Below are 25,001 nucleotides of genomic sequence, written 5' to 3'. Positions count from 1 at the left end.
GGGACATTGCTACTGAAGGTTTCCGAGGTCGTGATCTATATCGGGTAGTTTCAAACCGGCACCAGCTACATGCGTATCATGTTTGCTTAGCTTGCAAAATAAATCATTCATATTTCTTTCACATACTAAAAGGAAAACCGTAGTTTGAATCGTGATCACAGGGCTAATTACCGTTGATGTGGTGAATACCATTGAGCTTTATATACAATCAAGTCATTATCAGGATTCTGCTCAATACCACAACAAATTTAATACGCATTATTTTTTTTTTTAATCTTTTTTTCATAAATTTAATACGCATTATTTTTTTATCTTTTTTTTCTTATCTTTCTTTCAAAATGAAACGACTAAATGTTTCTCTAATACTTTTCTATAGGGAGAAGGAAGACTCCAACTTACATAACATATGGTCTGTCAGGACAACATCACATGATCACATACAAGAACAACACAGGATACCGCTTAAGCATAACCTTTTATTTTTGAGTAAACTAGTTGACTCGGGATTACGACTGAGAGTAACATACAATATAACAGTATATATACACGTAGCACTGATTGATCCCGAGGGAAAATATCTTTGTAATACTCGATGCGCAGATTACATAACTCAACAGCGTAATCACCATAAACAATTAAAATGAAGATTGAAATGTAAAACAGTGAGCAGCAATGGTTGATTAACATATAGAAATTAAAATAAAATGACTGGCTTAAATATTGCAAATAAATATGATTATTTTGACAAACCAATTTCATAAGATGATAACCTTATGTGTATAATTATGTACATAATTTGGCATTTACTCTTCAACCGACAGAGAGAAGCTGGAAGTGCTGATTGAAAGAAGGCATACAGATTTACCACACAGACAGCGTAAGTAGGATATTGTTATATATATACACATATATATGTTGTTATAACACAACAGACAAAGTTAAGATATACCGGGGATGTACACATTTACAGTATATTAACTAGCGAGGTGCCCAGTATGGTTGTGTGGTGTAGGTGCGTGTGTTGGTGGATGGGGAGGGGATCATGCGGAGAGTGGGGTAAAGTGAGAATTCGTTGAAAATATCCTTACATAACGTTACCTAGCTGGCTCGTTTTGATTTGTGTTTTCATTTCAAACTTTTGACGATGTTTGTAGGCGTACTATAGACTCCATAGATTGCTTAAAGCAAATGGCTGGGGATTAGGTGCGATGCTTTTCGGGCAAAATTTTTTTTTTTTTTTATGTTGTGTTTATGAGCTTTATGATAATTATAACACAATGAGTTACGTATGTATATAGTGATATGAGTCATACACCTATGAACACTACGCATGATATTGAATTATGATTTTCAAATTCCAATAATCGATATAAGCACACATATTCTTCATCCTTAATTTCTTAATGCAATTTGTATCTTGCTCTCGACTTAATCTTTTTAGTATATCACAGTGCCAAACTGAGCTAATATCGAAACATTTTATGAGTACATGTATGAGTACATTAAATACAATGTGGAAATATCTACATTAACAGAGGCCTAACAAGCTGTTAGATCTAGGAGTGGTAATATCTAGAACTAAAACAAGAGGTAGACTTTGAGGATACCGGGAAGTTTGTGAGGAGAAAATAAGTGCAGATGAAAGCAGTATTTTACAAGTATGATAATTCACAGGGTTACTTTTCAACAGGGAAATCTGGAACAAGTTCAAGGCAGATGATCAAACAATATAGTCACACCAGATTGTCGTATATAGTTATGTATAATTCAGGCTGAGCAGCCTCGTTTATGTATTATTTGGGTACAAGCATAGATTATTGACTTTTGATATAGTTCTGACGGAACAACACTTAGTATGATACCATTGTTTATAATACACGTCCTCCGACAGGGAACAAAGGCTACACACACAGCCTACAGATAAACCAAACACAGGAGCATATTAGCTGTTATAAAAAATCTCGTTATGCGTAAAAAACATATTTTAAGCACTTGATTAATTTCTTTTGAAAGATTAACACTGTTTATTCCGCAAAATATCTAAAAACTTCTTCTGACCTCTGCTCTCAACACCGTTATAAATACCACATCAACCTGAAAATAACATGATGTATTTTCATGATTGCAGTCCAGGCATTAGATCAAATGTAAAAAGTACAAGTGAATATGTGGCTTATATCTAAACTGTACCATGTTATATAAACTGTAGTACTAATTCATTAATTACCTAGCTACTTGTTCTGAATTTGATATGGATTTTTTTAACAAAAGAATTCATTTCAGAAGAAAAAAATATAAATCTTTCAAAATTTCTATTTTCTATTTTTCTACATAGACGCTATATAAAACCTAACAGAGCCCTGTGGAAGCTTTAAGATACAGACGTTATATAAAACCTAACAGAGCCCTGCGGAAGCTTTAACATACAGACGTTATATAAAACCAAACAGAGCCCTGTGGAAGCTTGAACATACAGACGCTATATAAAAACTAACAGAGCCCTGTGGAAGCTTTAACATACTGACGCTATATAAAACCTAACAGAGCCCTGCGGAAGCTTTAACATACAGACGCTATATAAAACCGAACAGAGCCCTGTGGAAGCTTTAACATACTGACGCTATATAAAACCTAACAGAGCCCTGGGAAAGCTTTAACATACAGACGCTGTATAAAACCTAACAGAGCCCTGTGGAAGCTTGAACATACAGACGCTATATAAAAACTAACAGAGCCCTGTGGAAGCTTTAACATACTGACGCTATATAAAACCTAACAGAGCCCTGCGGAAGCTTTAACATACAGACGTTATATAAAACCGAACAGAGCCCTGTGGAAGCTTTAACATACTGACGCTATATAAAACCTAACAGAGCCCTGTGGAGGCTTTAACATACAGACGCTATATAAAACCGAACAGAGCCCTGTGGAAGCTTTAAGATACAGACGTTATATAAAACCTAACAGAGCCCTGCGGAAGCTTTAACATACAGACGTTATATAAAACCTAATAGAGCCCTGTGGAAGCTTTAACATACAGATGCTATATAAAACCTAACAGAGCCCTGTGGAGGCTTTAACATACAGACGCTATATAAAACCTACCAGAGCCCTGTGGAAGCTTTAACATACAGACGCTATATAAAACCTAACAGAGCCCTGTGGAAGCTTTAACAAACAGACGCTGAAAGTTTTCAATGATATCAATCGTCAGAGAAAATAAAAGCACAAAAGATTGAGGAGAGAAGAGAGGCTGTTTGGTGTGATAATCACTTCCACATGTGGAGTATTGACTCAGCATTTCACCGTTAAATATAAACTTATTCTGGTTTTCCCATAAAACAGACTTGTTCTCTATCACTGCATCGGTTTTAGACATGCATTAAAACGTCCTACATTTTAAATATGTATAACTTTAATAACTATTTACTCAAATGTATTTTTTTCTTTTTTAGGGTAAAGTGTAACAACAATGTATTAGTTTATCAGGAGAAAGGTTTGATGAATATTGCAGAGATTTAAATAACATTTTATTTTTAAAGACAATGCCAGAAAACAAAAATGAAGACTAGCTGTCAACCCAAATTATTGTAAAACATCGTAGCTGCGTTCTTCTACTAGCTTATCTCCTCCTGTGGTCATCCAAGAGATCAATATTATAATATAATAATAATATTTTAACATAGAAAATGGATATTGTTAAGAGAAGTCTTAATCTTAGTTGCAGGCTGAGAAATTTAACGAGCAGAAACTGAAGTTATTAATAAAAACTTTAAGAGGTGAAACGTGAAAATGGGAAAGTTAAATGAGATATTAGACAAATTGTAGTTGAAAAAAAAATGTTCAGAACATTTTTAATATGAACAGCTTCAGGACTTTCAAGGACAGATTGTTTATCGTAAATCATGTACAGGAAATGAAAACTGCATAATTCACAGATTTAGGTTTAAGAACGCTGCAGGCCGAGAAATATATAATGAGCCTGTTTATACCTTGTTATGCCTTCACTCAGGCACGACTAGAATGTAAGACTGTAAGTTCATAATAAAATTTCAGGGGCGAAGGGTTTTTTATAGTCTGGGGAGGATTAGTAGATTGAAGGTGAATGCTACAAAGAATAAGGAAGGTTTATTTTATATACAACTGTTTGAAATTGGTAAACACGAAAGAAGTATTTTTAGCAACCACAATTCAGAATGATGGAGGTAACAATTGGCCATAAAAGTCAGGGCAGAATGAGAGCTATTCGTAAAAAGATAACGCGTCTTTGATAACTGCATACTACATCAAATTTGAACCTCTATCTTTCTGGCAATTAATGGGAACTGTTGTCTTAAGAACTGTGTAATATTGGAAAAGAAATGATTCTCAGCCAAGTAATAAAAAGCGATACACTAAACACTGCAGTATGTTTGAGATTAAATATCTGACAGGCTAAAAACGGAGGTTTACATGTATCAGTAACCACAGCCGAGACCTAGCTTCACTATTGTGCATTCCCAACCAAACACGCATGCATTGCAGTCTGGAATGTAACTGCGCGTCATCGCAAGAAATATCTAAAAAGATACATAAGTCATTAAGATAAATCTGAACTTAAAATAGACCTTACCCATTTGTATCAGTGGCGGACTGCCAGGGAAATGTAAACAGCCTGTTGGTAAACATGTTTTTTCTGAAAATAATGGTTGATCAGCATTCTGTAAATAACTGACTATAAAATATCTAACTTTGAGATTAAACAATGTCGTAATTACTTCTATCATTTGATGATATCATTTTCTTATTCTGTTAATTATCTTCTAATAAAACTGAGATAAAGAATTCCTTTCGAGACATTTTTTTCTATTTTTTTCTTTGTTTGATATTTTTTACAATTCAGTGAAAAAATAAAAATTCCTCCATAGATTTAACATAGAAGCTACTAGCAATGGTTGGAAAACAAGACCATCCTTTTTTCTTCAAATCAGCTCTATTTTATTTCAACAATGCTCCCTCCCTACCATGATCAAACTTTGTTAGTAAATCATACAGAAACTGTTTATTTTATATGACAGATGCAAAGTTATTTGTGAAATGAAATATAAACTTTCTATATAAAAGCTCCTCATTTAATATGTAAATTTGATTACATGAAATATACTTCAAGGTATCTTTGATTGATTTTAACATTTTCTTCGTACTTGTTTCTTACTGTAGCACCACACCCCTCTATATATCATGTTAATCTTACCGAACAAACTTTGGCAGGGTAAAGAGTTAATTATACTATTTTACTAATTCAATATTACTTCTAGTACTCTACAATTTCTTTTACTTCAGTAAACAATGTTTTATATTATAGACACCTCCGACAATCATAACATTTAAAAACAATCTTGTAAATCGTAATTGCTGTATATAATTCAAAGTTTAACGAATCAATGCCCTTTCTTCATAAAATGTCAAAATTAAATTCCTAATTTGTTTTGATATTATTTTAGTTTGTGCGCGGTTTATTCAATAATCATACATGTAATGACTTGGCTATTCATATCATGCCCAATGAAGTCCTAAAAGGGTGATATTTATTGTATGATATAATGTTCTGCAATAAAGGTAGTTAACACTGACTGTGCCCCAACCCTCCTGTATTGATTATCATCCTATCACAATTTCATATCTGTGTATCATATTACATGTCTATCACATCCCAAACATCTGTTTTATAATATAAGTGATAACACAATCTGTATCCTTATACAGGGAAATAGATATGTACCTGGCAAACACAATCTGTATCCTTATACAGGGAAATAGATATGTACCTGGCAAACACAATCTGTATCCTTCCACAACACAGATAAAAGAACTCATGATGCCATCTATGATTAATTCTGCATAAATCACCTTCACTTAAATCAAGTACTGGTCAGGTAGTTAATAAACAATTTTCTACATAAACATAAACATTTCAATTCCTTTTTTGTGAATGTTCTTTGATAATATATCTTGTGATTTTGCTGTTCAGTTTTTTATCAACAGTCCTGTTTTGATTAATGAGATTTTTACATACAGTTAAACAATACGTTTACTCTAAGGGTTGATTTCACAAACAAGTAAAAAGTATTTATCATTAAACGGAAGCTATGTCATGCTTGACAATTTGTCTTATCCTTGCAGCTGATTTCACCTGTAATATAATTATCATTATCATCAGTATAAATATACATGATAAACATACAGATATACATCCTAGGCTATTAATCATGGTTAGTAAACAGTTAGTAATCAAACAAACCCACTTGACATAACACGCAAGATAGATAATACTGAGTTCAATGTAGAACATTATGTAGTTCAATGCAATACAGGCCTCAAATGTTGACAAATTTACGACAGCAGTAGAACACAATTGCTGTTTTTACTAAAGATTGTTTTGATAAATATTTGGATGATAGAATAAGCTTGCTGTTCTCTTTTGTTTTCTTAAAAAGTTTTTTTTTTTTTTTGAATTCTGTTTTGATCAATATTTAAATAATCAAAATGGTCTCATAACTTAATTGCAAAAGTATCTGCCAGGATTAATGACCAGTTTAGAAATTCATGATATAAATAAACACCATATGACCTCTCTATTGTGGATTTTTATATATATAATTACCAAACAGAGATACGTGTTCATTATAATATTTAGAAACAGATGTTGAGTTCCTGCATTGATACTGGAAAGTGAATGTAAACATTCCAAGATAAATATTCTAGAAACCAAATCCAAAACAGGAACAATTCTTATAAGATATCTTTTGTTTAAAAACTGAGGCATAAGGGAAGGGTGGCTATTATAATGAATATAGTTTACATGTATAATAAGAAATTAATGATACAAATATAGACAATGATATAGAGAATATTATACAATTCAACATGTCACAAGGTCTAACCTGGTAAGTGATAATTAGATTAACGAATGCCCTAATGTACATGTATATGATTTTTTTTCTCCTCATATGACAGATTAAAATATATCAGTCAGTATTTTCAATTCTTTCAAAACAGTATTGTAATCATGAAATTAGATTTTATGAATTTCAAAAATAAAATGAACAATTCATAATTATGTTAACTTATTCACCCCTGAAATTTCCTAATGCATTTTTCCAAACTTTGAATTGGGAGAGTTCAAATGTGTCGTTAGGGGTAAATGAGTTGACATTAACAGGTGCTGAATTTGAGCCATGTATTGGGTACACAAGACGTGACACATTTATGACGTCACCGTCAAAAACTCAGCCTATCAGGCTAACCAGAGTCAAGAGTAATAATATAATGTGCTATTTATAGAAAAGTCATGTGATGGTATGATGTGATGTAATGACATGATCATTGTATGACAAAAATAGATCAGAGACAGATTTGATAGATAACAATTAGAGATAATACATTACTCTCTGTACATAGTAAGTAGGTAACGTAACAACTGAAGCTGGTTGATTGTAGGCAACTGGTACACTTGGTTATTGTTTCTTTGCAAAATAGCATGCCCTAGCACTAGCCGTAATGGATTATAACTGTTGTAAAATATATTCTAAATAATATTGTTTAATAAAATTTAGCACTAACCATTTTTTAAGGTGGTTATCATGGAAAAACATGATTATTTTTTTAATGTGTAGCCCCTACTATACAGAGTCTCCCACTGTATAAGCTGGATAGAGACAATTACGAGATAAATAGCACAGCTGAAGCAATATATCTTAGTATCCACATATCACAATACTTTGTATCAATTCAAATATCAATGCTAAATTGGAAATATCAATATCTTACAATAAAATATAAAATCTAGATTTGTTCAAATGACCTCGTCAGTCAATGACCTTTGAACTTTTTTCGCAATATTAGATGACACTTTTTTCCTACATCCTCATTAGTTGGGTCATATTCACATCGCGATTGGTGATTTGTGATATTGACTCTGTCTTACTATTTTTAGAAGCAGCAGATCAATATTCATTTTATCACATCATTTTGATTGTACCTACACAATGCTTTCTGCCGAATGCAGTACTTTACTTTGTACAATTTTCATACGTTCTATCTCTTTTAATGATGAAAACATTATTTAGCATCTAATATAATCATCAAATACTTTTATTTTTAGTGAATATTTGGTTCTATGCACATGAGAAAGTGATATTAACCTCAAGTTCATCTTGGTCAATATCACTTTCTCGGGTCCATATAACCACATAATCACCTCCAACAGATGTCCATAATTGATACCCTAACCAAACAAAGATGTCAATATATTTACCCATTATAGAATGCACAGTGATACACAAGTGCAAAGTATTATTAAAATTTTTGCCAATGTATATTATGTTTATGACAATATATTGTAATTTAAATGCTTTGCATCTTATACATAGTAATGTTCATAGTGAATTTATTTTTTAAATATCCTGAAATATAAAAGTACTTTTAAGTCTTTTGTCTTTAGATGGTTATTCAGTTCCAAGTGGTGTTAAGGTTTCATTATAGACGTTTAGATTTCATTACAGACTAAGGATTTTTTTTCAAAAAATAAACCTAAATATAAATTTGCTCTTAGTCAGGTAAGAAAAAATGGTTGGACACTAGACGATAAAGACTTGTGACATTAATGAACAAATTGACATTTGACATCACCTAGGGACAGGTGGTAAATGACTAGTGTTAAACGACTAGATGGTTTTTATTTATAACAGTGTAGACTACTCATATCTTAGACTTCCTCACCGTGACATTAGATTGGTTCTGATGTACTCTTATAGATTGTACACGTATTGGAATGGTGTTTTATTGAAAATACTCCATGCAGTGTGTCACTATCAATTAACACATCGGGTGATTATCTATCATAACAAGTGCTTTCTATGAATGAGAGAGGCAATAAGTGTTATAATCCTATCACAGGGAGATAATTAAATACTCTACAGTGGTCAGCTGTCCATCACTAACAGATTGGTCATTGCTGAATTTAGTGACCTGCAAGTGGTCAGTGAGATAATATGATGGGAAGAGGAAAGTGGAGTCGTGTTCTCCATGACAATGGTCAACAGTTAACAATCAGCACCTCACAAGTTTGATTAGTAAAGAATATAATATCTGTAGATATATATATATACGTCCAACCAACAGATCACCACTATAACTCTAACTAAAGGTCAACAGAGTGCATTCATCACCGGTACTTCACCACTACTGGCAGTACCGCTTCACTGTATACTCATAGTGCAACTTCAATACACTAATGATAAATACTATGCCCAATTAAGTTTAGTGCAAAATTTCAGTACCACTTCAGTTCACTATCAGTACTACTTCATTCAACTTTCAGTACTTCTTTAGCAGGGCTTTCAGTAGACCCTTGACAGTATATCTTTTTGACTCCCCAAAATGAGCTTTGACTATGGGGTTTGTTAGGAAATGTCTATTTGATATGATGTTGAAACCTTCCATATTTCAGGCAAAATCTTATTTGACTACCGAAATCCCTAAATGTCATAGTAATAGTAATACTGCAGCACTATTTCAGTAAATGTTACTTAAATTACCAGTACCACAGCTACATGGGACTGGTACCGTACCTATTTCTCTAAACACCAATGATTTTGAGAATCTCAAGAATCAATCTCATCAACCTCCCAGTTCTAGGCACCAACGGAACAACTAAAATCTCCTTACCTACCTTACTGTAGTAAGTAACAGTCTCTTAAAAACATCTTTCTAAGAGTATAACTTCCAAATGCTGTTATTTCTGACTTAGAACCACATACAGATATCATTTCCTCTTTACTATTCTAAAATCAACAAAGAATAATACCTGGAAAATTGACATTCATCTTCAACATTTTACAAATTCCTTCAAATCAAGGCTAAAATAAAATAATCCTGGTTTTAAATGGTTTTCATGTTGTTCATGCTAGTAGTATGCTGACAAACTACCAGGGATATTTTGAAGAAAATATTGAAAGTGGTGGTGGTCCTTAACACTCAACAGTAGAATACTTGTGGTTCTTATCTATTTGTGAAGGAATTTAATATAGTGTGTCAAAGGAGTGTGGTGATTATGTAAGTGACATTAGTATACAGAAAGTATCTCAATCTACAGATTAACAGATTTAATAAATAACAAACTTCTACACAACAATGTACACAAGATTTGGCACCAGGTGACCAGCAATTAATATATCGTTAAACAAGGTCCCTCTAATTCTTTGCTACCCAAAAACAAAATCTGTCTAAATAAACCTCAGTGTTATTGAATCTAACTAGATGGAAAACATCACTAAATATTAACCCATTCACCCCTAAAATCACACTTGAACCCTACCAAATCAAAGACTGGGCAAGTCCAGTTTAAATATGTAGGGGTGAATGATTTGACTAGTTAGTTATATAATACCTTAATTACCTTCCATACCATTTCCTTCGAGACATGGTTTTAATGATAACTAAATCATGAAATGATTGAAGCTAGGATATAAGGGAAGTTGCATCACATCTTGGTTCTATAGTATATCACAAAGCCTTTTTGTATGTTGGGAATACAATACTTCACTGAATTACAGTTTTAAACAGGTTTGATTATAAAGCACACAACAAATCTCAGAGCAGTAACAATTGATTCTAACACTCGGCTACACATTCATGATTTGTCAACAGTTTCCAACATTTTGTGACCCACCATGAAATCTGAAATCAGAGTTTTTTTTTAAGAACATTTATGATCGCTTGATTACCTCAAATGGTGTTTTTTTTCTATCTTAACACAAAACAGATGAATGGACACAATTAAAACATATTCATCCAGGATCCTGATTAATATAAATATAAGGTACTAGCCATTTCACTACCGTATACCATAATGGACTTATCCAGATCAATGCATGGAAGGGTTAATTAAAGTTACATAGGGGTGAAAGGGTTAAACACTAGTTATAAGATGCATTGTGCTATGTTTCGAGTCTAATTCAACCCCCAAATCTCCAAACACAAAGAAGGCCAGTTATAGAAGGGCTTATAAAATCTTGACATCTCATACAGATATATCAAATAATTCACTGCCTATAAGGAACATACATTTAAACATGTATCAAGAGACCACCCATGGGAAGTCCAAAAAGTGGTCTCTTAACACAGGTGGTCTCTGAATACAGGTTCAGTTCACAATAAAATCACTACAATGGGAAACAATTAAAGTGGTCTCTTAACACAGGTAGTCAATAAAACAGCTGGCATGAGCAGGTTTGACTATTTTCGTTTCATGCTGGAGTCAGTTTTGTCATGGTGGGTCACATCACGTTGCAGTCTTCATAATTGATTGTAACATATATTCTTAACACAACTCTTTTCTTTTTATATAATACAGTTGATTTTAAAAATGATTTATCTTAAAATACTTCCGCTAAATAAGACATATACTTTTTTCTATAAATGCTGAATGTATTACCTTTTTTATAAACAATACCTATTTATAGTTTTTGTTAACCACATAATTTGAATGAATAATCATAAAAGATCCTATGTACATAAGCTTTTGTAGCTACACACAATCATTAATTCAAAAATTCAATTTTTATAATTTGTATTGCCAGGGTTCAATAGTAATAATCTCTGGTAGCTTAATTACACAATAAAATTCTGACTTTCCCTTTAGAGGATCAGCTTCTCTCCAAACTTGCACTCTTAGTAAGAGATTGTTACATTTGTGTTAATATCTTCTAAATATTTACAGGAACCAGGCTATGAATTTAACTGGACCATGATCACAATAATTCTTAATTAAATTTCAAGATTTGTATCAATAAGTGTGATATTTTTTCTTTATCAGAAATTAAGCTAATGACAACACAAGTTGTTCAATAGGATCAAAAATTATCAAAAATAAATTCTCCCCCACCAGGCCTACATCAAATGGATGTCCCCCGAACACCACCCTCGTCATATCACAAAGTGGACACTTGTAAATCTATGTAACTCTATGTATCCATATTGACATAGCTTGTCAAAAAACAATAGAAAGATTTTACCTCTATACCACTACTTTCCTCTATTTAAATGAACCTGTTAATCAAGTTGGCAAAAACGTGCCTGAATTTAAACATTCCAACCCCTTATGCTGATCAATTATTATTGCAATTGTAATACTTTTTAAAACAGATACTATTGCCAAAAGAACTCCATATAATGAGAAAGATATAGAGCAAAATGTTGGATCTTCATTTAAAATCATCCCCATTAAAGTTTTGCATATATTGAGAGGAACAAACAGAGGCAGAAACCTTTTTGCAAAATAAGGGTCCCCTTCTGCCAAATTTGGACCCCATGGTTTTTGAAATTTTGATTTTATCAGAAAAAGTTGAACATTTAACAGACATTGGTTCAATTACTGCTACAAAGCTATTTATATCCAACAAAAGCTTATCTTCATTAACTGAAGATACAGGGTATGTATATCTGTCTCCATCCAACACTAGCATAGGTGTACCACGGGGACCACACAAACTTACGGTAGACATGGATCTTTGGACCACACGGCCAGAGGACCACGCCTATCTGACCCCAGGGATCTCCAAGAGGGAGAATAGAGGGAACTTACCCCCTTGTGTTGACTGAACGCAAACCTCAGTCAGTGAAAGACAACGATAAACACGTAACCAAAACCTAAACTAGGTGGACATCCATTTAACGCTGGCCTGTGCCATCTCTCTCTCACTCCCGAGTACACTTAAGGGTATACTATCACTACAAGCACCAAGTTCACTTGTATGAGGATGAGGGTGAGCTTCTATCTAGGGTGAGCATGTAGTTGTACCAATGACTGACTAGATTATACTGTGATGATTGTACAGCCCCCACACACATGTAGAACACCAGCCATTACATGGGCTGGTCCACAGCATCAACAACTCTACATTCTATACGTAAGCCACATAACGGCCTATACTTTACATAGTTAACATTCACAGTAAAATGACGACATCCGACTTGTGTAGGCTTATAAAACTTTGCCTTTCAAAATACTTTTCATTCTTTGGGTTGTTTTTCCAATAAAAAATAGTGAATTTAGTAAATGTTCCAAATCATTATCACTAAAACCCAGTGATGGCACTAGCACAAAGCCCTTTTCTGTAAATCAAAGTTTTTTTCGTTACATTTCATATTTGGTACACTGCAAAGAGCAAAAGTAGCCTTAATAATTTTCTGCAGGCATAACTTCTGTTGTCTGTGTTCAGGTGATGAGACAAAAATAGTTTTACTGAACCTCATATCTTACATACTGTAAAAGCGAATATATTTGCTGCATGATTTGTTTTTTTGCTAACTCTTAAGAGTCAAAATGTGTAAAATTTCTTAATTAAATGTAAGTAAAGATCTGGTGCATACTCATTTCGGGTGTTCCTTTGGTAAAGGATGGAGCTTTGTATCACAAGTGCTCTTAGCTTCACTGGACACGGACAAGAACTAGATGATCTTCACAGCATGAATTGTTATATTACGAATCATACACTTCTTCCTTTTTCCGAAATGTTGCAGATCACAGATAACCTCCAACTTTGCAGGCGTTGTATCTGATTGTAGTTTCTCGTTTATTTGAAGCGGACTAGGATCACACTGAAGTTTGACCTGAAGTATCAACTACCGGGCAAGTTCTAACATTTCCAGATTGACCATGTTGAGGATCAGATCTAAATCATTAACTGAAAGACTGCTCTGTCCCTAAACAGTAATAGCATTGAGGATTAGGCGAATTCTGGTTGGAACTGTAGGTACTGGACCATACGAGCAGGGAGGGGCAGTTTGGGGAGGATCTCTGGAGCAAACGTCTGCAGGATGCGGATTCGACTGCGGTTCTGTAGGCTCCCAGCAGTTGGCAGTTTGTAGATTTGTAGATGGTCGATGGGAGTTTCCATTTCATTGAGGACGATGGCCATACGACTGCCACAGTTCGAGAAGAGTGGCATGAAGTTAGTTGGGCATGAGTGTTGGCCACATGTATATCTGTTGTACTGCACACAGTGCAAGGTTTGCGCCGTATCTGCATTGAAGATGTAGATGCTAATTTCGATGGGTTGATGTCGACGAAGTTTCTTCTCCCTGCAGTGACAGCCAGCAGTTACCATAACAGCAAAGATGAGATACCCATCTTTAGAGTAGAAAAGGTCTTTAAGCGTTGGGTGTAGACTTAGTCGCATGTCATCCACACGTGTGTTGGTGCTTATTACCTCCCAAGAGTCTGTGTGAATCAGACTCAGGCTGTTGTCCTCTCCAGTAACGAAGCTGGTGGCTGCAAAACGACTGGAGGTGAAACGGGGGTCAAAGGCGAATAGGCTGTGATGAAAGGGCAGGGCAAGCTCACGCACTAGCTCCCTTGTCTTGAGGCAGTAAAGCTGGAAGACAAAGGCACTGTTATTGTCACTTAGCTTGGGTATTTTGATGAGACATAGGGAGCCATCAGGGCTGATCTGGCCCCGAACTGCCTCATTCACAAATTCAGCAGTCTTTTTACCGAATATACCCATAAATTTGTTTATACCTAGGTCTATGACCCCAAACTGGGTCATCATGTTCCGCACCAGGTGAAGTATAACCGTGGTGTCATGGTAGCACACCACGCTCTTTACGTGAAAGTTCTGGATTGACGACAGATGAGCAGGAATATGATTGTACTCAAAGTGCTCAGCCATCTTTGTGAACTTGTTTTTTCGCCTGAAGCTGAACACAGAGCTGGTTTTGTTGATGTTGATAATACCTTGCCGACTTATACAGAACGTGGGGCTACAGTCTTTGAACATCACTCCGTTACATGTCATCGTTGTTTCCGCGAACCCAGCTGCTTCTGTAAAGACAACCAAATAAGACATGTTAATAAAGGCACACTTGACAAGTTCACTAGACATGATCAATATGTTTGATTAGCCATATGCTATAAAACTATCTCTGATTGGTCGATTTTATGTAGTTATTTGACCAATATGTAAATCCCTTCCCAAAACCATGTAATTCCATTAATGTTCCTATTTTACTGGTTATGTTTTATATATCGGATTAAGGTAGCAAGTCCCATTTATTTTTCACAGTATACATGTACAGATGACAATAAATGTTTTAAATGATCCCAACTAGTTGTAGAGAAGTATCAACAGAACACCTCATGAATGGTAGTGTAGTTGAGAAGCTACCTGCTTAATGTCAGTTGTGAGATATTTTTGTAAAATGAATGTATTAATTTCCTTTTAAGTTACTAAAATGGACAAGCTACTCCAATTCAGAAACCTTCGAAACAAATTAGAACTCTTCTTTGTTACCAATACAACAAAAAGTGCTGGAACTGTCTACCTTAAATGTGTGCATTAAAGTTCCCAATTTCACTGCCAAAAACTTTAAAAATAAATAGAAATTCTTTTACTAGGATGACAATAGCTTAAATAATTATTTCTGAAAAGAAACCCATACCTTGCAGAACTTGTATCAAAAATAAAGATGGAATATACAACGATTACATCAACAATGGTGTTTCTGTGATTAAAATTCAATGAAGTCGGATTTAGACTCGAACCTTTTACCTTATTTAAACCTCTTCATTGAAAATTGAATTTTACCTCGTTACATTTAGATAAAATCTAAGTCAAGTATAAACTATATTATGGATATGTAGTCTTTTGTCTGGAGGTCCTTTAGAAAATGACCATCTATAAAAGCTCTCAAGAGAAGACTGGAAATAATAGCTATAGAAATCTATTTACTGTTGTTAGTCTGAAGGCAGTCTCCACAGATCTGAGCATTTAGAAACAAGGTCACAGCTGTGTCTATTGGTTTGGCTGAAACAGCTCAACTTAATATGTCCTTTAGGCTGTAAGTCAATTCTACAACAATATATGAAAGGTTTATATCTGGAAATTAAGGCTTGCTTGAAAGTCTTTATCATAAGTCAGGGAGTCGCTGACGCATGATTGCAAGTCTATTCCATTAGTTAGGGAGTCACTGACGCATGATTGCGAGTCTATTCCATTAGTTAGGGAGTCACTGAGGTACGGTGGTGAGTCTATACCATTAGTCAGGGAGTCACTTAGGCATGATGGTGAGTCTATACCATTAGTCAGGGAGTCACTGAGGCACGGTGGTGAGTCTATACCATTAGCCAGGGAGTCACGGTGGTGAGTCTATACCATTAGTCAGGGAGTCACTAAGGCATGATGGTGAGTCTATACCATTAGTCAGGGAGTCACTGAGGCACGGTGGTGAGTCTATACCATTAGCCAGGGAGTCACGGTGGTGAGTCTATACCATTAGTCAGGGAGTCACTAAGGCATGATGGTGAGTCTATACCATTAGTCAGGGAGTCACTGAGGCACGGTGGTGAGTCTATACCATTAGTCAGGGAGTCACTGAGGCGTGGTGGTGGGTCTATACCATTTGTTAGGGAGTCACTGAGGCATGATGGTGAGTATATACCATTAGTCAGGGAGTCACTGATGCATGATGGTGAGTCTATACCAGGGAGTCACTGAGTCATTCATGTTAATATACCATTAATCAGGGAGTCACTGAGGCATGAATGCCGAATGAGTCTATACCATTTGTCAGTGAGTCACTGAAGAGGGATAAATGTGCACCTAATACTTTAAGTCAAGAAGTCACTGTGGCATGATCATGAGTTAGTCAGGGAATCAACTATAATTTTAGTTAAACTGATGCCCTGGTATGTATACATCAGCAACATTGCTCTGGATAGCACTAACTAGAAGCCACTCTGGTGACAAGTTTTAGAATAAAATTTAATATATATATAGCTACTCTGTGATAATTTCAAGTCAGCTGTATCATCAAATATGCAAAAATGTGATGTATTTTATCTGTTTTGTCATTGCGTCTATAGAGTGCATAGATATTTATCACAGAGCTTCCCATATGAGCAATCCTTTGGATTTGAAGAAAAGGCAATTACTGAATTGTCTAAGGTCAGAAGTCTCATTATAATTAGGATAGTTTAGATAGATTTAGATAGGATAGTTTATTAATGTGCACTTATGATGTTTTCAACTAAGTCAACTTTTTTTATAAATAGTAACTGCAAAGTATTTTAGTCTAATTTACCAGTAATTGCTTGCTTTAGAGAAGCTTGCTATCCAGAAGGTAGTTGGTTATTGATTGCGTTTAAGAAGCTTGTTATTTAATTTCTTGCTTTAGAGAGGCTTGCTATTGCTTGCTTTAGAGAGGCTTGCTATTGCTTGCTTTCTAAAACCTGTAATTACATGCTTTAGAGAAGCTTGTAATTGCTTGCTTTAGAGAAGCTTGTAATTGCTTGCTTTTTAAGCTGTAATTACTTGCTTTAGAGAGGCTTGTTATTGCATGCTTTATAAAACATGTAATTACTTGCTTTAGAGAAGCTTGTGTTATTAGTTGCTGTATGAAAACCTGTAATTACCTGCTTTTAAGAACCTTGTAATTGCTTGCTTTATAGAGGCCTGTGTATGTACCACTAATATGTGGCTAATTACTGCCTTATCTAGCTATTGTTCAGACCAACGGAAGGGGAGCCTTTTAGTTTCTTACATAAGATACAATAACTTTCCATTAGAAAACAAACCAACTAAATCAGATTGTACTTGGGTTTCCAAGTGAGTCTTAACCAAAACCTTTGTCAACTCCGGTATACCACACCATCCATCTCTGTTGAGGTGCTGTAACTGTAGAGGCGTCTAATTGCCGAGCTATTTTTGAACTCAGTACAGCAATTATCTGCACGGCATATCTAAATCAGTATGGATCAATGAGACCTAGCCAGTTCCTAGGTACAATCACTGTGTCACAAGGCATCTATGCTACCGGCCCAGACAATCACTGACAACCAAATAAGGCTTCCTTACATCAACCATGTGTCCGTCCATCAGGAACAATTCCCAAAACAGTTCTCGATAATGTTCTGTTGTCCAACTAAAAGACCCTTCACATAAAAGTGTCTGACAGATGCTCTTTTTTCAAACTTCTTTGTGACTATCCTCAAAAGGCCCTTTACATATAAATGATGAGAGTGTACTGGTTTCTAATTATGATATGGTCGCTCAGACAAAGCCATTTGATACATGCATTGTCTGTCAAATGAATATTTTTCAACTACATGTAGTTCTTTTTGGCCTCTAAAACTGTTTTAAATCTTGGGTCAGTAAAACACAAACTTACTACAAACACATACCTAATGCAAATGCATTCTCTGACAAAGAACAGTCTCTTTAACAAACTAATGCATATAGTGTACTATATTCGTAGATCCTCTGTTCACTGTAGATTGCTGTGTTTGTTATTATCAGATTCAAATGTTTTTCCTTACTAAAAGAAACAAGAGGCCCAAGGACCTTAGCGGTCNAAATGTCACATATAAACATTAGGCAATTTTCACTCACTTTAATTTGACTGCCAAAAACAGTCAAAAATGGGCCAAAAAAAAATACCATGGGTTATAATATTTTACAAGTATTAAGTGTAATCCATAGTCCCAAGCCTTCATACAAGCGTTGGTATCAAAATGGACAAAGGGCCATAACTCTGTATATTTCAGTATGCAACACTATGCCTTCCAAAATGGTTTTGGCATACAATATTTGGCAATTTTCTGTGACAAGGTATATAAGATATGCCCAAGACAAAATAATACAGTAACCAAAGGGCCATAACTCCAAGTTTAGTATGTGACACTCTGCCATTTCAAAAAGTACTGGCACATAGAGTATACTTAATTACTACCATCAGTTTGTGTACTGATAAAGTGTACAAATTAAGTTTCATTGAAATCTGTTGAGGAGCCTTAACAGAAAGACAAACTTGTGCCTCCGGACACAAAAAGGAGGAGCATAGTGATTCGAGTATACCCCCCTAACTTCGTAACAGGGGGTTATCCAAAGTAGCTTTAAGCCACTTACAGTTAATGTCCCTTATAGTGTCTTTCACAGATTTGTCAAACAGGGTTTGTGTTGAATGACTACTTCATTAATTGCTTTGAAAGTTGTCAAAATGACATATCTGTAAAATCAGTATCCGAGACCAAATATTTACTGTTTGAGCTCTGAAAGTGATTCATGTAAATGGTGTTTCAGAATTTGGAAACACTCTGGAATGGTTCTGGACATCAGTTAGTCTGGGTTCATGCTTTATGTGCCAATACCATGCATTGAGCTCATTACAGCCGAGACTGGCAAATACTATAGACTGAAAAGTTGAGGGTTCAAATCCCATCACCAATACCATTATTGTTTATTTCTTGAATTATTTTATCCATAAGATTGCATGTTTCGACACTTTGGTCACACCTTCATCACACTGTATTTCCTAAAGTACACGGCATAAGTTCCATGCTACCAAACATTAGTGCAATGTACTTTGCGAGTTAACCCATTCACCCCTAAAGTCACATTTGAACCTTACCATATCAAAGACTTGGCAAGTTCAGTTTAAAAATGTAAGGGTGAATGAGCCACCCCTGAAATTTCATAATGAACTATTCCAACCTATGAATTGGAAGAGTTCAAACTTGTCTTCAGGGGTGAATGAGTTAAGGAATGATTAGAAATCGGAACAATTTTTGAAAATGACACTTCTTATCTTACAGTAAATGTACTTATTTAAGTTTGCTCAAATTTGAGCATATTAACAAATTTTAACAGATTATATACTGCTTACCGAAAAATGTTTCGCCCAGTCAAACTTTCTCCCTAAGACGGTAAAATCTATATACGCCCAGTGCTCATTTCACCCTTCACTTTTGATTACAATGTTTTTTTAGTTTTTTTTTTACTTATGTTGATTGTAATGATAAATTTGCCCTAACAAGGGAAAGTGAAATACCCGTAGGTGAAAAAGGAGAAATTTAAACTACGGCGAAAGTTTGGCAGTATACAGTAACCAGTGTATTAATGAATTGGCACACCATTACTATTTACAGTTGAAAACACTAAACAGAAACTTCACTTGATGCAATCATAGTTTAGTGCAATATTTTAATGGCAAAAAGCCCTAGAGATTACCTCTGAAATATGTTTGTTTAAAAGTATTCCAAACTGATCTCTAAATAACCCTCGACTATCTGAAGCTATTTCCAATGGTGCGCATTAAAACTGCATTCTGAAGGTAGTCTGTTCTATAACTCTGAACAGGAGTGCAGACAAATTGAATAAGGTACGGTGGCATGTGCTTATTTGTCTGCAGTTCTGCTGAGATTGGTGTTTCTTAAAGAACAGCGGTACCTTCCCAAAGGTATTTCTCCGGCTACCCTTCACTTTGTTTTTATTTCTACTGCACATATAAAAGTATAGCACTTACTCCGACACAGACAATCAATACTTTCACCAAAGGTTGACTGCCCCCCAGAGGTATATAGTATCTTATTAAACAATTACTTTTTAAGACCCTGTTGAGAGCTCGAGGCCCTACACAAATTGACCCTGATGATGGGAGGCGAGTCTGCACCTTCTGGCACACTGGAGTTTGAACAAGAGCTACATGACTATAAACATATATCTATGGACACATTGCAGTTTTATACCTACACTTATATATATATGCATGTGAGTTATTATGATTGATCTTTTATTCAATCCTACAAACATACAAACACAGAATTATGTTTTTGATGGCCAGTGATACAATCATTGATATGATTATAATGTCAGAATTATGCTGATGTCATGATCACCAAGCCAGATTTATGATTTCATATCTCTCAACTGACTTTGGTTGGTTGATATAGCATTGATAGAGAGCAGATGTTACATATATGCAGGCAACTTTAGAGACTTTCTCTATCATTTAAGTTGATACAGTGAAAGATTAAGCATCCCTGTCCCAATGCACTCTAGGTTTTGTTATATTCAGTAACCTCCCTTTAATTTCGTTTTGGATATAACTGTAGCACAGATTAGGCAGGACTGCTCCCTCAGGTAGCTCAGTCGGTTTGACTGATAGTAATGTATAACAATCTGAGGTCCAGGGATTGAATCCCAGTCTAGCACCCACTTATTTTTTTTAAATTCAGGAAACTGTTGTTGATTTGATTTCATTTAATCCGCCTATAATTTTATTTTTTTATATAAAATCCCTACAAGGTATGGTTTTCTTTTCAAAATGACTTCCGTTGTGTAATTACAGTTTTTGGCAGTGGTATGGTGATCCTTAAGAACAATTCCAGTACCATACAGGTAATATGATATTCCTCATCCAGTCTTCCGCCAACAAAGAGGAATCACATACAGCTTACAGGGTTTTCAATTAAACCTTGACATTTAGCAATTTCAAGTCACATGACGTTTTCCTTAAAATCTGGAGAGTCAAAACATGTGTCAAATAGACATGTCTACTCGAACCAAGGAGTCATTTAGCTCACTTTGGGAAGTCAGGAAGATTCTCTTAAGATCCCCTAACCACTGCCGAAAACTGTAACTAAGTACTGGACACTGGTTTTTTTCGGAATGACTAAAGGTTTGATAAACCGTTTCTGACAAGAAAACCATACCTTGCGGGACTTTTATTAGAAATACTAAAGTTGAAATAAATAAAATATTATCAACAACAGTGGTCTTAGTGTAAAACTTCAGCAGGGTAGACTGGGATTCAAACCTTAGACTTCAGATTGTTATACTTAATGATTGCTCTAACCAAGTGAGCTATATATACCTGGTCAATGGAAGTGCCAATCGTCCTGGCCAAACTATGCCACAGTTATATCCAAGTGGATGTTAAGGGAAGATTATTGTATATATAGGTCCACAGTGCAGTGGGACAGGGATCCCTAAGGGTTTACTGAAAGCCCTGTCATTTTCAGACATTCTTCTTTTGTACTGCATAGTAACTGATCCTCAGACTGTCACCACCGTCTTACTCTGTACTTATAAATGTTTTTTAAAGTAATAAAACGTCTTTGCTCTGATTGTCCTATACATACCAAAAGTGAAAGTACACCTTTGTACATTCTTGCCAACCAGAGAAGAATCATTAAAACTATTATCAGGCATACAAAAAATGAAAAGGAATGTGGGACGTCTGGGAAGCCATGTGTTCTAATGTGCTGAAAAAAAGTTCTATGTAGCATGATAGCAGACATTTCCCGAATCCAATGTAGATAATACATATGACCATGATGTATATATGACTCAGCATTGTCTAACGGACTCCACAGGTGGAACATGTTATTCACGTCTAAATAACTTCAAATATTATTATTACAAGAAAGCGACCACTGACAAGTTCTTCATCAAAATAAACAATTTGGCTGAACACGTTTCTACAGAACAAACATTTTGTTTGCCATGAAAAGGTCAAAAGGAGACCCTCCCTTGATTGAGGCTATAAACAAGGTCTACATATTAACAATGCAAGTTTAAGGTCAAAAACAAGTTATTCACCAGAACTAGGTCACTAATTAAAAATCAAAACAACATCACAAACAAGATCTTTATATTATCAAAACAACATCACAAACAAGATCTTTATATAATCAAAACAACATCACAAACAAGATCTTTATATTATCAAAACAACATCACAAACAAGATCTTTCTATTATCAAAACAACATCACAAACAAGATCTTTATATAATCAAAACAACATCACAAACAAGATCTTTATATAATCAAAACAACATCACAAACAAGATCTTTATATTATCAAAACAACATCACAAACAAGATCTTTCTATTATCAAAACAACATCACAAACAAGATCTTTATATAAAGAACATCACAAACAAGATCTTTATATAATCAAAACAACATCACATACAAGATCTTTATATAATCAAAACAACATCACAAACAAGATCTTTATATAATCAAAACAACATCACAAAGACGCAATCTCTTCTTCATCAGAGCAAGATCATAAAACGATATGATATCTTAATTAAAACAACACCACATGTGTATAAACAAGGTCAAAGAACAACGTTTTCACCGGAAGAAGGACTGCATCAACACAAGGTAAATATAAGGTCACAAACAAGGTCAAAGACGATGTTAAAAATAAAGTGACAAAAAGTAAGTTTTACCAGAACAACGACTGCACCAACACAAGGTCAACATATGCATCAGGTCACAAAACTAGGGTCCTGTTTGTTTATGCGGAATAACCGGTTTGACAGTTTATAAATGTAACAATTTCGGATATAAATCCTGGCGGACTTGCACATTTTTATGCAGGCATTGCAAGGCTTTGTCAAGGCTGGCCTGAAAGCAGCATCAGATTACTAGGTTCGACCTTATTTAACAAACGAACAACAGTGGTCCGACAGGTTTGATCGTTTAAACGAAAATGGCCAAGGTCAAAGACAAAGCCAAAAATACAGTGACAAGAGGTAAGTTTTTATCAGAACAAGGGCTACATCAACACAAGGTAAATATAAGGTCACAAACAGGGTCAAAGACAATTCCAAAAATAAGGTTACAAGAAGTAAGTTTTTACCAGAACAAGATCTGCAATAAAAAGGTAAATATGAGGTTACAAACTAGATATTCACTGCAGCAAGGTCACCTGAACAAAGTGTCCTTAGAACTTGTGTTATCAAGTCAAAGTCACATGTGTTTGTGTCACTGAGACACATGTGACGGACGTATGTGCCTCTGGAGACGCTTGTCTTGAAGACGTCAGCGGAGCATAAACCGTTGACAGTGATGATATATAGGTTTGCACCCATTTAACTTTGAACAGAAAGCCTCTACCATGTCTCCACAGCTGCTTAGATTTCAAAAATCAATACCTCACTTGCAGTGTCTGTTTGTCGGAACATAACTTTTAAACATTCCAACGTCGACTATAAATTCTTCCTGACTTTTTTTTATTCGAACACGAACCTCTTAATTTCACAGAAAATCCTCAACAAATTTTGAAAAATTGTCAGCAGATTTCTTTGTGTCAGAAAATGTTTGTGTAAGTTGTAAGACAGATGAGTTTTCCTGGTAGAGGTAATTGGTTTGCAAGCGTCTGTTTGAGCGTTGTTGTTCGAACATGCAGGATTGAGGCCTGTGATTATAAGGGCTAAAATTGGGCACAATGATAATATTAGGTTTTGTTATATAATTGGAAACTAAGTTAGGTTTGGAATTTGATGTCCCTGACATTAAACATGCTTTAGACAGAAACTCATGCCACCAATAGATGAACAAAAATCTAAAATAAAACAGACAAATTACTTTTTGCTACTTTTAATATAAATGATATTTTGAATCCAAATACAGTGGGAATTTTCATTTGTTTTCGTATCATCTGACATCCACAGTTTTGAAGGCTAGAATTCAAACTATGGCAAATATTTCTCTCAGGATGATAGCCAGTGATTTCGTGCTACAGGAGATTTACAAGTGAATGATGAATATCATATATCCCACAAGTATGATTAGATTTTTATGATATCTTATGAGCGAGAAGAAATAACCCTGATGTACCAGTGAAATCAATATAATATTTAATGGCCAACCATGGAATTATCGTTTTTCATATTTCCTGAAATGACAGGAGTTTCATGCATTGACATCATATCATCATAAATGATGATATCCCATATCTTGTTATCATAGCAGAGAAAATGTCATTTATACTTGAGTGTTCAGGCTATGAATTGTGTGTTACATCAGTGTGTAGACTGTGACTGAGTATAACATTAGTGTGTTACATCAGAACATAGACTGTGACTGAGTATATCATTAGTGTGTTACAGCAGTGCGTAGACTGTGACTGAGTATAACATTAGGGTGTTACATCAGTGCGTAAACTGTGACTGAGTATAACATTAGTGTATTACATCAGTGTATAGACTGTGATTGTGTTTTACATCAGTTTGTAGACTGGGACTGAGTAAAACATTAGTGTGTTACATCACTGCGTAGACTGTGACTGAGTATAACATTAGTGTATTACATCAGTGTATAGACTGTGATTGTGTTTTACATCAGTTTGTAGACTGTGACTTAGTATAACATTAGTGTGTTA

General features: G+C 34.9%; 1 protein-coding gene across 1 annotated transcript in view; it reads right to left on the bottom strand.

Annotated features, from left to right (window-relative positions):
• Positions 1–456: 456 nt before the first annotated feature.
• LOC110451232 overlaps positions 457–25,001 on the bottom strand; it is a 53,828-nt gene continuing 29,283 nt past the window's right edge. Inside the window, exon 3 of the mRNA XM_021499152.1 lies at positions 457–14,866. Coding sequence (XP_021354827.1) covers positions 13,770–14,866 — 1,097 coding nt within the window. The 3' untranslated portion in view covers positions 457–13,769. The remainder of the gene's footprint in view (positions 14,867–25,001) is intronic.

This window comes from Mizuhopecten yessoensis, unplaced genomic scaffold (assembly GCF_002113885.1).
Source record: "Mizuhopecten yessoensis strain PY_sf001 unplaced genomic scaffold, ASM211388v2 scaffold5877, whole genome shotgun sequence".
NCBI lineage: Eukaryota > Metazoa > Mollusca > Bivalvia > Pectinida > Pectinidae > Mizuhopecten > Mizuhopecten yessoensis.
Note: the sequence above shows the minus strand (reverse complement) of the source record. Positions and strands in the feature narration are given on the sequence as shown.